The 13,936-nt window shown below is 52.4% G+C and overlaps 1 protein-coding gene and 1 long non-coding RNA gene across 8 annotated transcripts in view; one reads left to right on the top strand and one right to left on the bottom strand.

The window, feature by feature from the left end:
• Window positions 1-1,877: 1,877 nt before the first annotated feature.
• LOC132363152 (uncharacterized) lies at window positions 1,878-3,717 on the bottom strand. The gene is made up of 2 exons (XR_009502556.1): window positions 3,386-3,717; window positions 1,878-3,106 (listed from the first exon to the last, which is right to left on the bottom strand). It is a non-coding gene; the product is annotated as an uncharacterized LOC132363152 (long non-coding RNA).
• RANBP3 (RAN binding protein 3) overlaps window positions 3,611-13,936 on the top strand; it is a 54,577-nt gene continuing 44,251 nt past the window's right edge. For 2 of the 7 annotated variants that reach the window (XM_059918649.1, XM_059918652.1), the window contains exon 1: window positions 3,612-3,834. In XM_059918649.1, coding sequence (XP_059774632.1) covers window positions 3,813-3,834 — 22 coding nt within the window. In that variant the 5' untranslated portion in view covers window positions 3,612-3,812. Of the gene's footprint in view, window positions 3,835-13,936 lie in introns of all 7 variants that reach the window. The other 5 variants (XM_059918654.1, XM_059918655.1, XM_059918651.1 and 2 more) reach the window with 4 other exon arrangements.

Consider the following 13,936-nt stretch of genomic DNA (forward strand, 5'->3'; position numbering starts at 1 on the left):
GACTCTACCAGTCCGTGGAAATGGACCAGTAACCAGCCACTCCCATTCATGGGAAACAGAGCCCTCACCTCTTTTTTTTTTAATTGAAGTATAGTTGATTAACAATGTTGTTAATTTCTGCTGTACAACAAAGTGATTCAGTTATATACATATATATATATATATATATATATATATATATATTTACACATACATTCTTTTTCATATTCTTTTCCATTGTGGTTTATCACAGGATACTAAATATAGTTCCCAGTAGGACCTTGTTGTTTATCCATCCTATACTTAATAGTTTGCATCTGCTAATCCCAAACTCCTAATCCATCCCTCCCCCGCCTCCCCTCCCCTTTGGCAACCAGAAGTCTGTTCTCTTATGTCTGTGAGTCTGTTTCTGCTTCGTAGATAAGTTCATTTGTGTCATGTTTTAGATTCCACATATAAGTGATATCAGATGGCATTTGAGACCTCACCTCTTGATGGGAAGAGGGTCAAAGAATTTGGGGCCGTTTTAAAACCACCACAGTAGGTAATCAACAAATATTTGTTTAATAAGTAAATGTTGAGGACTTCCCTGGTGGCACAGTGGTTAAGAATCCGCCTGCCAATGCAGGGGACACGGGTTCAATCCCTGGTCTGGGAAGATTCCACATGCCGCCGAGCAACTAAGCCCGTGCACCACAACTACTGAAGCCTGCGCAGTCTAGGGCCCACGTGCTGCAACTACTGAGCCCATGCGCTGCAACGAGAAGCCACCACAATGAGAAGCCCGCACACAGCAATGAAGACCCAGCGCAGCCAAAAACAAAAACAAAGACGTTGACTAAATGAATGTGTTAGAGGAGACCAGATAAAGAAAGCAAAGGAACAACTAAAGGGCACAATATTGGCAGCCTCGGCACTGGGATAAGAATTGTGAAACCAAGGGAAATTGAGTCGGCTCGTCAGGCTGATGAGTTTAGCATCTCTCAATGTCCCTTAAAAAACCACAACTGGATTATATTTAGCAAGCGGTGACATGTTGCTGGGAGTTTCCCAATGTGTGGGATGGATGTGGTGTATGAAATGACTTTTGGAGACATGCAGACAGGGCATTAAATGACAAGGAATCTCGTGGATTAGAGTTGCCCCATTTTCAATTCTCTTTCACTCCTCATCGTGTTTTCAGTTGAGTGATAATGTGCCTTTAATATGCCTCCAATACTTTGCTAAACTCTCTTTACATTAAAAAAAAAAAAAAAAACAGGCTTGGGGCACAGCACCTTGGCAGGCAATAGTATCTACCCAGAATTTAAAAACATTGTTTTGTTTTCATGTTTATCTCCTATTCGTGATAAACAGTTATCTCCTATTTGTGGCTTAGTGGTTTTCTACTTGAAATGGTGATATACAGTACCTATTTAATGTAAACTTAAACTAATAAGACTTACTCAAGAGAAGTTATAGATAACGAAATGTACTGAATAGAGTGATACCAATAAGCTAGAAATGAGAAAACCTAAGTCTACACACTGCGGGTGACCAACAGTGACATTCTAGCTATTCCTGAAGAATTTCTAACCAAGCTCTGTGGCCTGTGCCTTCAGCCTGGAGGCGAAATCCAGGGTAGCAAAATCAGGTGTCTATTGGGTATCTTGCTAAAATGCAGACTCTGATTCAGGTCTGGGTTGGGGCCTGGGAATCTGTATTTTCAACAGATTTCCAGGTGATACTGATGCTGTTTTGGGGGCTGCAGCAAGAAAGAAGTAGGCTCCAGAAAAAAAAAAAAATCTAGTGTGCTACCGCACACCTCTGCTCAACTCTGGTTAGTGACACTCACATTGGTAGCTTGAAATCGGCCATAGTTGAAGTATACTTAAACCAAGAAAATCAGCACTACAAGCCAGGGTGCAATTTATTGTTTTATTGTCTTCAAGACTTAAAGTGATGGGAAAATAGTAAAATTTACAATAAACTATACACACACAGGCACACATATAAACACAGACAGAAACACACATTCCCCCCCCAAGAGAAGCAGCTGTTGTTAAACATTCACCACACCCCATTGGTTGTACAGAAATGTATAGAACAACCATGTAAATACACGTGTCCTAGATTAGAGGTTGGCACACTTCTATAAAGCCTCAAAGAGTAAATATTTTAAGTTTGTTGGCCCGACAGTCCGTTAAAAGGGCTCAGCTCTGTTTCTGCAGCTCAAAAGCAGCCATAGACATTATGTCAATGACTAAGTATGGCTGTTTTCAAATAAATCTATATTTATGGACACAGAAATTTAAATTCCATACAATTTTCACATGTCATGAGCAATTATTCTTCTTTTGGTTTTCTCCCAATAATTAAAAATGTGGCCCACAGGCTATAGGACCTCCTCCTCCAGATCATACTGGAGCAGGAGGAGTGAAGCTGGGACTCAAACAGGAAAAAAAGGGACACAAAGTCCCAAGCAGAGGGATCAGCCAGTGCAAAGATCCTGAGGCTGGAAGGGGTTTGGTGAGCTCCAAGGACACAGAAAGACCATATGGCTGAACTGCAACGAGCAAGGGCAAGCATGGCAGCAAAAAACGGGGGCTTTGTAAGCCTGAACAAGAGGTTTAGGATTTATTCCAAGATCAGTAGAAAGCCCTTCGGAAGCACTGAGGAAAGATGTGCCCTTGATCTAACTCACATTTTTAAAAGATCCCTCTGTGTGCTGCTTATTTCATAAGAATGAAAGGAAAGAGAGCAGAGAGAGAAAGATGCTATCGGGTTTTCCAGGAGAGAGATGAGAATGGTCTGGCCTGGGGTAGGGATAGAGAGCCCTGCTGGGGAGAACGGGCGGATCTGGGCTCTATTTAGGAGATGAGGCAGGGCCCGCGGGATGTTGCGTAGCAGGTGAGTCACGAATGAGCCCAGGGCGTCCAATATTCTCCCCTCAGTCCTGGGGGGGGGAGGGGGGAGGGGAGAAGGGGAGGGGAGGGGAGAAGGGGAGGGAGAGGGAGGGGGAGGGAGGGGGAGGGAGGGGTCATCAGCCCATGTGATCGATGAAGACACTCGGTGAGGCTCGGTGTCAGGCGCTGTTCAGTACGGGGCCTCAGGGGCCACTCGTCCTGGAGCTCCCATTCTGATGGCTCTGTGAGGTCAAGTCCCGGATCAACACCTGTGCCCCGCCCCGCCATGAGCCTTCCCTTTGGCCAGTGATCCTCAACCTCTTACCTCTACTCCCCCCAACCATCCCCCACCTCTCCACGTGGCCTCAGAAAGTTTGCCTAAAGTACTGGTCCCTTAGAAGGGGAAACTTGAGGCCTGGGGTGACACAAGGCGCCCCACGGCCACCTACAGGCCTCCCTCCGGGCCTCGGGACTGCGGCACGTGGAAAGGACCCCCACCCCGCCCCGACCCAGGGATCTACCTAGGAGAAGGCGTCGGTCGCGGCGCCCTCCACGGTTCAAGCTCCCACCGAGGGTGCGAGGCCGGAAAACAAGCGGAAAGCAGCAGCGTGAAGACCCACTCCGGGCGCGCAGCCGCAGGGAACGCAGGTTCCCACATTGCCCGCGGCGCGCGCGAGGCCCACTACGCGTGCGCCCTGCCCTGCCCACGCCCCCTCGGTCGGCGGGAAAAGGAGGCGGGGGCGGTTAATGCGCAGGCGCGTGCTCCGAGCTTGGCCCGGCTCGGACCCAGATCCCGAGAGCTTCTCCGCGCCGGGCTCCGCGCGCAGCCGCTAACTGCCCGCTTTGCTCGGAGTCGACTTGGCAAGTGCGCACGCGCGGGAGTTTCTGGCAGAAGGCAGACGAGCCCGGGCCGGCGCGGGGCCTTGTGGGAGGGCTTAAGGAAGTAAAATGGCGGACCTGGCGAACGAAGGTAGGGGAGGTGCCGTCGGGGGCCAGCCAGCGGCCAGGGAACGGGCGGCGGGAGGCCCGGGGGCCACAGGCCCGAGGGCTGAGCACCCCGGGGTGCGGGGGGCCTGTCTGCTCCGGGAGAGCGGCCCAGCGGGCCCCGCAGCCGTCCCCCATTGCGTCCCCTTAGGCCGGGCTCACCGGCCCGGCCCATCACTCCCGATAGCCCCGGCCCTGCCACCGTCCGGCCAGACGGCTCTGGAGACGGCGGGGGCCGCGGCCCTGAGGCCCTTCCGCCTCGCAGGCCAGGCCGGGGGCCGAAGGGGGCGGGAGGCGCGGCCTCAACGCCTCGGCTTCGGATGTAAATGGATCTCCGGGCCTGGTCGCGGGCCCAGCGCGCCACGCTCCCTCCCCGCCCCCTCGTTCTCGGGGACCCCGGCTTTCCCCCTTCCCCGGCCTGGCTGCTGAGCCGGCCCACCCCCTGGTCCTGTGGGCTTCTCGTCCTCCGCGGGCCTGCCCCACGCCGAGGATGGAGAACGTCCGGTTTGTTTGCACCCCCACCCCCAATTCAGCCCCCCAGTTCCCGCCAGTTCCCCCGGATCCTTCCTGGCGACCCGAGAGTCGCGCCTCGTCTCCGCTCATTTAGGTCCAGCCGCAGGATGTGAGCCACTGAAAGCCCTGGCGGCTTTTCGGCCCTTTTTTTTGGTTGCACTTCCAGAGAGAGACAGAGACTGTGCGATCCCCTCCTCTGCGGAGCGCTGACATCCCGGCTGAGCGATTTTGACAAGGTTATAGTTCCGAATGGCCCAGGGAAAGCACCCCATCAGCCGCTGTCTGATGAAATCAGCCGTGGCGTTGAGATCGCTAGTAGCTTCAAGACTTTCGGAGGCCTGTTTTTAGCTCCCTCCGTGTCTAGGTGCACAACTACAGGCAAGCAATCTACCTGCCTGGCCCTGATTTCCCCCCATACCTTGCTCCCTGCTGGCCTGAGGTTTGTACTGAGCTGCACGAATGCACGAATGACAATAATAAGTGCTCACCCTGGTGGAGCATTTGGAGTGCTAACCAGGTACTGTTCAAAGTCTTGGGCGCGTGTGATCTGGAGTAACCCTCACTCCTCACAAAAGCTCCCGGAAGAAGGTACCGTCGGCTCCTGTTCTCCGTGAGGAAGCTGAGTTAGAGTGGTTAAATTACTTGTCCAAGGCAGGTCACACAGCTAGTAAGGAATAGGGATGTGGATCAAGGTGGTCTGACTTCAGAACACCCCCCGCTGCCATGTATGCCACATGTCTTTGATAAGACAAAGGAGCCAGTGGAGGGTTGAGGCATTCCATTCACAAGATCCATTTACAGGCAGAACGGGGACTGGATAAATGGGAGTCAGTATGACACACTTTGTATGTTTGTGTACTGGGCTCATTCATTTTCTTGAATTCGAGACTCATGCGACGTCACGTTCAACATCTCCATTTGGATGTCCAATAGCCACATCACACAAAACCCCTATCTTTCTCCCCCAAACCCGCCCACCCCACCGTCCTTCTCCCCTTGTAGTAAATGGCAAGTCCATTCTTTGAATGGCTCAGGCCAAACACCTTGACGTCGCCCTTGACTCCTCTTTCTCTCCCGTGCCACAGCACATCTTGTCAATTCTACCTTAAAAATCTTTCCAGGGGGTGACCACTTCTCACCAACACCGCTGCCTGGGCCTCCCTTCCACCTTCAGCCAGCTGACAGTTTCCCAACCCCAAAGGCAGATGGCCCCCGAGACCTCCCTGTCCTCCTCTCCCGCCACTCTCTCCCCGACGGGCCCTGCTTTATCCACTCTGGCTGTCTCCGCGTCCCTTGCGTGGTCCACATCCTCTCTCCTATATGCCTTTGGACCTGCTGGTTCCTCTGCCTGAGTCAGCCTTCCTGCACATGTCCCCACGGCTTGCTCCTGCCCCTCCTTTAGGTTTTTACTCACATGTTACCTTATCGTTGAGAACTTCTCTGGCCACCTATTTCAAATCGTATCCGCGTTCCCTATCCCCTCTGCCCTGCTTCATGTTGCCCCATGGCACTTATCACCAACCGGTGTGCCAGGTCTACTTGTTTGCTTCTAGAACGTAAGCTCCATGAGGGTGAGGATTTCTGTCTGCTGCTGATGGATCCCCCACCCCAATTAGGATAGTGCCTGACGCAGAGTAGGTATCCAAGAAATGTTTGTTGAATGAATGAGTGAATTCATCAGTCAGGACCTTCGTGGTGAGGTATACCTTTGAGCACAAAGGGAAAATTATGGATTCCTGTTTTGCAGGGACACCATTTCTAGCATATGCGCTGACACATGAGCTGTCGATTGTAAATTGCACGGTTGAACAGGTAAGGGTAAGATAGAGAAAACGGACTGTTTTGTAGTACTTAAAGTTTTTGCCTAGTAGATGCCACACTCACCTAGTACTTTGCCTCTGACACTAGTTCTGGCCTAGCTGTCTCCAAAAAAATCAAATCTTAGTGGTCTTTTATGCCTCTCATATCTCTGCCACCCTTCAATTGGTTGTCATGTGTTTCTCCACTCCATTTCGGGTTTGGGCTTGTGCAGCCTGCTAGGATCTTTAATTTCTTACCCACTATGTGAACTAGGACTTCCTTGCCTACGCATTTTGAAGCTTTAGGGACTGCCCCATACGTGTGCTTTCCCACTTGCTGTTTAATCTCAAACGCCCTCTCGGCTTCTGCCTTTCCAGACTGGGATCCTAAGCATATCCATCCTCACACCTGGGCATCTGTAGAGACAGAAAACGGCACGGGTGATCCCGATGTGCAGCTAGGGCTGAGAAGCACTGGCTTGAGTAGTACAGGTTAGGAGTGCTGTGCTTGTGTAGAAAGAAACAGTTCCAGTTGTGTACCCAGTACAGCATCTTGTTGGCCCTCCTTGCCATGGTGATCTCCGTTGTGACAGCAACTCCCACGGCCCTTTGTTGGTAGTCCTGTAGTCCGTGACTGTTAAGGTCCAACTGGAATGTTTCTCTCCCAGGAGTGTGTGGGTGTTGTACACTTGTGTCCTGGGATATTCTCTTCTGCTTGGCATTTCGCTACTGATACATCCCAAAGTCGTTAATCATCCTGTCTCTGGAGTTATTCTGCCTTGTAGACTGGCATCGGGATTTGAAGGTAGCGTTTGGCCCCTGGTGAAGGTAAAGAGACTGAGAAGAGGGTGAGCAAAGCGTATTTGAGCTATAGGAGATCTTGGATTCTAGATCCCAGCCTTAAAAGATACCATGTGCATATGACGCCTTGCCAGCCTGCGGACACACAGGGTGGAAACCCAAGAGACCGTATAAAGCAGGGTTCTCGACTTTGGCCCCATCGACATTTTGGAGCAGATGATTCTCTGTTGAGGGGCCGTCCTCTGCTCTGTAGGATGTTGAGCATCATAGCAGCGTCCCTGACTACAGGTAAGATCCCAGTAGCACACACCCTCCCCTGCACCCCTACCCCAGGGGTCGTGACAGCCAAAAATGTCTTCAGACATTGTGTAGTGTCCCAGGGCAGGAGGTGGGGAGAATCACCCTCAGTTGAGACCCTCCATATAAAGCGATGGTGGGGCACAGGCTTTGCATGAGAACCGGGTTTGTGTTTTGACTCTGCCTTGTACTCTCTGAGTGACTTTGGCCAAATTCTTAACTCCTTTGAGCCTTAGTTTTCTCACCAACAAAATGAGGATAACGATGATCATATCTATCCCATGGTTGCTGTGACCCTTGGCTGAATTAACGCATATAAATTCTTTAGCGCCTATCTCAGCCCGTTAATAAACAGTAAATAGTAGCTATTTTTACTGTGGCGGACTTATGTTACCGACACATTTAGCTGAAGTGCTCAAAGCGAAGCAAGAGAGGGCAAGAAGTGAGTCTGGGGCTTCCCTGGTGGCGCAGTGGTTGAGAATCTGCCTGCCAATGCAGGGCACACGGGTTCGAGCCCTGGTCTGGGAAGATCCCACGTGCCGCGGAGCAACTAAGCCCGTGAGCCACGATTGCTGAGCCTGCGCGTCTGGAGCCTGTGCTCCGCAACAAAAGAGGCCGCGACGGTGAGAGGCCTGCGCACCGCAATGAAGAGTGGCCCCCGCTTGCCACAACTAGAGAAAGCCCTCGCACAGAAACGACCCAACACAGCCAAAAATAAATAAATAAATAAATTAAAAAAAAAAAAAAAAGAAGAAGTGAGTCTGAACAGTGCAGGTGAATCCACCCCCACTGAATCCTCCCCCTGGGGTGAACCCAGGGTGAGAGGCAGCCAGAACTGGGCTGTCCGTCCTCTTAGGTTCTGTCTTGACTTTGATTGCGTGACCATCTAGGCAGGGGCTCTCAGCCTCGGCACTCTAGGCATTTGGGGCCAGATAATTCCCTGTTGTGGGGCTGGGCTGGGCATTGTAGGATGTTGATCAGCTTCCCTGGTCTCGACCCGCTAGATGCCAATAGCACCCTCCCCCCTCCCCCAGTCATGTCAGCCAGAAGTGCCCAGGCATTGCCCAGTGTCCCCTGGTGGGGGGAGCCCCCCCGCAGTTGCCCCCCATTGAGAACCCCTGATCTGGCCTGACCAAGTATCAGTCCAGAGATTTTCAAGGGTGGTTTGGCTTTCATCACTTCTCACCTTACTTTTTGATTTAAAACCTAACCCCAGAGAGGATGAGATGCAGCTGAGTTTTTATTGATGAGCGAGAACTCAAAACAGTTGGAATCCTCAGTTCACTTGGTTCTCACCACCCCCTTCCCCTGCCCTAAACTTAATTCTTAGGAGAAGTGAGAAGCAATTTTTCGAAGTTTTCATGAAGTTATGATAAACATTAACCCTGGGGTTTGTCCTGAGGTCAACTCTCGCATGCCTCTCACACCCGGGGTGAATGGAGCCTGGCGGTAGCTGAGGGTGCCATGCTAAAGTCTTTATGTACTTGGAAGAAAATTTGTTTTGACAGGGATCCTGTGTATAGACAGAAAAGCTTGCAGTTCTGCAAGTTTAAAGCTTCCCCACCACGTCTCCAGCCTGCCTCCCAGTTAGCTGGAAAATGGACCCACCCCAGCAGCCCCGTTACCTGCGGGCATCATCGGGTGTTAGGGCCGGCCGGGATCTGCTGTGTGCTTGTACGCTGAAGGAGCCGGAGAGAGAGGAGGCGACAGGAAGTTGGTCCGGTCAGAGCCAGGGAGCTTAGAATGGCCTTGGGAGCGGGGACGGTGTTTGGGGCCAGCCAAGGGGGCATCTTAGGTACCAGTTGAATTCCTGCCTAGTAAGTGAGTTCAGGCCCGGAGAATAGGCTGGGGTAGAGTGGGAAATGGGGGCCATTTGGGGAGCAATGGGATGCATTTGGGGGACTTGAAAAGGGCCTTTCTCATGGAATGGAAACTACCTGGGAAAGGCAGCTGGTATTGACCTGGCCGAGCCTTGGTAGCTCTCCATGGTGCTTTGAAACCATCAGGAGGCAGATGGGTTTGCTTCGTTGTCTATTCAGGATCTGGTGGTAGTGCTGGCAGCAAGCAGCAGGGGTTCTCTGTTTTGTTAGAAGGGGGTTTGTTTTTGCCACCTTCGTGCAGTAACCTTCCTGTGGTTCCACGGAGCTGTGTTCGGTGTGGCTGTGCACCGCTTGGTAGAAAACTGTGAAGCACAGGGTCTCGGAGCAAAGTCCCTATACTCCACTTCATCCTTGGTTGTCTTGGCACTTGGTGCTATCACGTAGCACTTGCTATGAATCTTAACCCTGACCGCGCTTCACGCTTGTTTAAGGAGGTTGTGGAGGAGAATTAAAACTGATGCTTTGGCTGCACCATTGGAGATTGTTGCAGGAGGTGCGCAGTGTCTAGGACCCCACAGATGTTTTACAACATGGAGCCAGAGTCAAAAACTACAGGCAGAAGTTGTAACCTTGCTTTGGGGGCAAGCAGACATATATAATTTGACTCATTTAGGTTTGCCTTTGTTTGCTTTTAATTAGGAGCCAGTACTTAAGAATTCCGAGATTTCGGGGGAAAGAATAATCCAGGTTTCTGATTTCTCTTGAAAAACAGCAACCAGCCTCAGCCTGCGTTCCTGCACAGTAATGATTTGCCAGGACTGAGGAACAGCTGCCACCTTGAGATAGACTGTGCCTTCCTGGACACCGCAGTCTCCACTGACTTGCTTGGGACCTGGCCCGCTTCCCCCTTTTCCAATGCCTGCCTGACCTTGGCTGGCATTTGGGTTTCAGCCCTGTCGTAGCACCTCTTAGACAGGTGCTTGGCCTGAGTGGGGCCTGTAGGGAGATCCATGTGGGTTTCTCCCCTGTCTCAAGCCTCGGAGGAATTTTAGACCGGAACTGACTGACAGGCTCCGGTTGATAGCTTGTGGCACAGTCGGAAGTGCCCTTCCGTATGTGTCTTGCCTCTGCCACTTACTTGCCCAGGAGCTTGGGCAAATTGTTTGACCTCAGTTCCTGCACCTGTAGAATGGGAACGATGCTAATCAAGTCTGAGGATTGTTGTGTGAAAGGAACATATGGCAGGGGATTGGCCCACTGGTGGGTGCAGATCCGTGTCAGTTACTACTGGCTGTTAGTCTTCTGATTGGATGCCTAGGTAGAGAGAAAGCTCCTTTTGGCTTAGAGCCGAGTTTCATTGAGACATTCCAGTGGGATCTGTCCTGTGTATTGTGGGATGTTTGGCAGTGTCCCTGACCTCTACCCAAATGTCTCTAGACGTTGTCAGATGTCCCCTCGGGGGCAAAATCGCCTCTGTTTGAGTACCCCTGTGTTAGGGGATTCTGTTGACCCTCCCCCCGCCAAGAGACTGTGCGACATAGTCATCTGATCTACTGAAGTCCTAGGGTGCTGCACACATTTAAATACACAGATGGAGCCGGGAGGGAGAGAGGAGGTAATTCACAGATGCTGGGGCGTCACCCTGGTTTGTGCCGTCTGACCCACTGAGAATTTACTTTGGCGTATAATGTGAGCTAGGGATCTGACTCAGTCTTTTTCTCAACCTCAGCACAGGTGATACTTGGGGTTGGCTCATTCTCTGTGGTTGGGGGGCCACCCTGTGCACAGTAGGAGGCTGCTCAGCCTCCCTGATCTCCGTCCACTAGATGCCACTAGTGACTCCTCCCCATCGTGATGACCAAAAATGTTTTCAGACATTGCCCAGTGTCCGGGGGGTGGAGTGTGGGGGGGCAAAATAAAACTGTCCAAGAGTAAACTGTTTGCCGACTAGAGCTTAGGGCTCACCCTCCCAACCTTTTTTTTTTTTTATGGCCTTTTGGCAGCCGTAGGCATCATGGACTTCATGTCCCTGTTAAGGGGGGACAGTGTTTTCCGTGACCTTCAGCACTGTTCCAAGTTCCAGGGGAGGACCTTCCGAGATGCTCTGCATCTGGGCCATTCCCTTTCACGGGGGCTGAAGCCCAAGGCCGTGTCTGTAAGAGGAATCGGCCTGTCCCAGTGTGCCCACCTCCAGCCACTGAGTCTAGGAGCCCAGCTCATCCTTTCCAGTGGATCATTTTGACTCACTGGGCACTTGTTCTCCTGAAACCTGACAGAGACGACAGTGGTTTCTCCATGCATGTGTCTAGGAGGTAAGCTTTGCTTTTGCAGTACATTTTAAATGCCTTTGCTAAATTAAACTCCCCCAGGCTTGCCACACAGAATTTCGAGAATTCATCGGCCCAGAATTAACGCCCGTGTTGCATCTGTAACAGCAGAGCGGGAGTGGGGAAAACAGTTCTGGAGAGTTTGGCTTCTCAGGTGGCAAGAGTGAGAAAACAGGCTACCGTTTGCTCAGAGGAGAAAGGATGTTTTGCAGCATTGATGTGGCCGCCGGGGTTCTGAGAGTCCAGGGCCTGGGTTACTCATCATCAGTGCCACTTGGAGGGGGCCGCCTGCTTGTGGAGTCTTGTCAGAAGAATGGGGGTTGTGTTTGCTGACCACGTCGGCCACTGAGTGAGCGAGACGTGCTTCCACAGCTCAGGCACCAGCAGGCTCTGTCTCCGGAATAGTCAGGCTCCAGCCGCCTCGCCCAGTCTGCAAGGCCGCAAGACTTGCCCGAGCCTCCCTGTCACTGCCGCTTCTCACCTGGACAGCACCTGAGGGCTCCTCGCTGGCCCCCTGGCAGCTCCTCCTGCCTCCCTGAGATCTGTTCTCCTCACCACTCCCAGGGTGATCTTCCCCGACATCATATTACAAAACTTCCTAACGCACAGAAATGGAAAGGATTCGTGAGGACCACTGCCAGGGTGGTCTTTCAGGAAAATGACCCTGGTCATATCACACCCCTGCTTGGACGCCTCACCATGCATCCCCTCCCCAGACTCACCTCCTGCCCTGCCCTAAGGAAACACTCGGGTCACGTTGGCCTCCAGGATCTTCCCGTCCTTGGGATGTTCGTGCTTGGGGCTCCCTCTGCGCGGCGTACTCTGCCTTCACTTGGTCGCTCCTTCACACCCAAGGTTCAGATGGCGCCCGGGCGAGGCCTTCCCCCCTCCGTGGCCCCCTTCCGCCCACCGCCCTGCCCTAGCGGCCGTCTAGCGCCTGCCTCCAGGGTTTCCTCATTATCCCCGCACGCCTCCGGCTGCTTGTTTTTCTCTCCTCTCCCCACTAGATGGTTGCGGCCTCGTCCACCTTTCCTCCTGTCTCCAGTGCCTGGTGCCTCGCACCTGGCTCATCGTGGGTTCTCAGGAAGTCGTGTTGCTGTGAGCAGGGCTTGGCTAGTGGGCCTGCCGTCGGCTCTCACCTCACTGATTCCCTCGGCCTCAGAAGGGCTCAAGGGATTATGAGAGACTGTTTGTGGCGAGGTGTCCCCGTGTCCAGGCAGCTCTTGGAAGGGCCCAGACCGGGAGGTGTTTATCATCGTTGGGGGCCTGGCGACTGGAGACAGTCCTGGAGTCCAAGACCTCTGCTCTGAGACGGCGTCAGTGTATCTGCAGTCTCTGTGTGGAATTCCAGTGACAGTAGTCACGCCAGCGTGGAATTCGGACTGCATGCCAGCCGCTTCCCAAGCACTTGACATGCATCATTTCCTTCAGTCCTTCCGAACCGACTCGGGTGTAGGTACCATCCCTGTTGACAGACACAGGCAGTATGTGGGGAAAGCGCGTGAACTTGCCCGGGGTCCCAGCCGCAGGTGGTTGAGGCCGATCTGAACACACAGAAACTAGCGCCTGCGTTCCCAAACTTCTTCAGTTGGTCTGCAGCCTCAGCAGATTTTCTGGAGTCCTTAGCTCTCCTTCCTGTGAGGGGATTTCCGCTGTCTTCACTGGAACTTTCCCCTGAATCTTCGGCCGGCCGCTTGCATCGATACTTCACCTCAGCTGTGCTTGTGTCGCGCCATCTAGTGGCAGAATAGAAAAGTGCTGTCAAAGCTGGCTCCCCGATTTCTCAGTAGTTTTAGGTGAGGTTGCTGACTTTGTTTGATTTATTAATAGGTTTATGGGGGGTTTCCTGGATTTAAGGCACAGAGGTATCCAAAGTGCAGGGTCTTCCCCAGCAGCTTGTAGTCTGAGTGGATGGGGCAGGAGTGGAGGGATTGGAGGGGGCTGCAGGGCCAGTACTTCTAGAAGTAAAGAAGGTGGATGTGGCTTGGCCTGAGAGGGGTCGAGGAGGACGTGAAGCACCCGGCTTGGAAGTCAGGCTTAGGGTTCTGGTCCCACCTCTGCTGTTTACCAGCTTCGTGACTTGGGCAGGGCACGTGTCTGTCCGAGGCCTCTCAGTCTTGTTTCGTGATTTGCAAATCAGAGACGATAAATAATTTCTATGCCATAGGGCTGTGATGACATTGAAGGAGATGGGGTATGTAAAGCGCCTGCCCCCGGGTCTAGTTAGGGCCATTCAGCAAATCCGAGTGGCTTCTTACCCCCGCTGTTGTCACAAGTGTAGGGTCATGTTAGAGCCCTGAAGAGTGGCTCGGGTTTCAGTAGGTGAAGGTAATTTTGTGATGAAGAGCATCCCAGAAAGAAGGGCATAAGATGAAAGAACACCATCATCTCCCAAAACTGTGCCCCCCTATGATCTTCCATGAGACCAGTTGAGAGCTGCCTGAGGAAAAATATATTCAAGTACCAAAAAAAGAATGAAGGGACCCACTGCCCACTAGCTGAGCCTGCGGTACACTGAGATCAGAGAGGTA

The sequence above is a fragment of the Balaenoptera ricei genome, chromosome 3 (genome assembly GCF_028023285.1).
Source record: "Balaenoptera ricei isolate mBalRic1 chromosome 3, mBalRic1.hap2, whole genome shotgun sequence".
Lineage (NCBI taxonomy): Eukaryota > Metazoa > Chordata > Mammalia > Artiodactyla > Balaenopteridae > Balaenoptera > Balaenoptera ricei.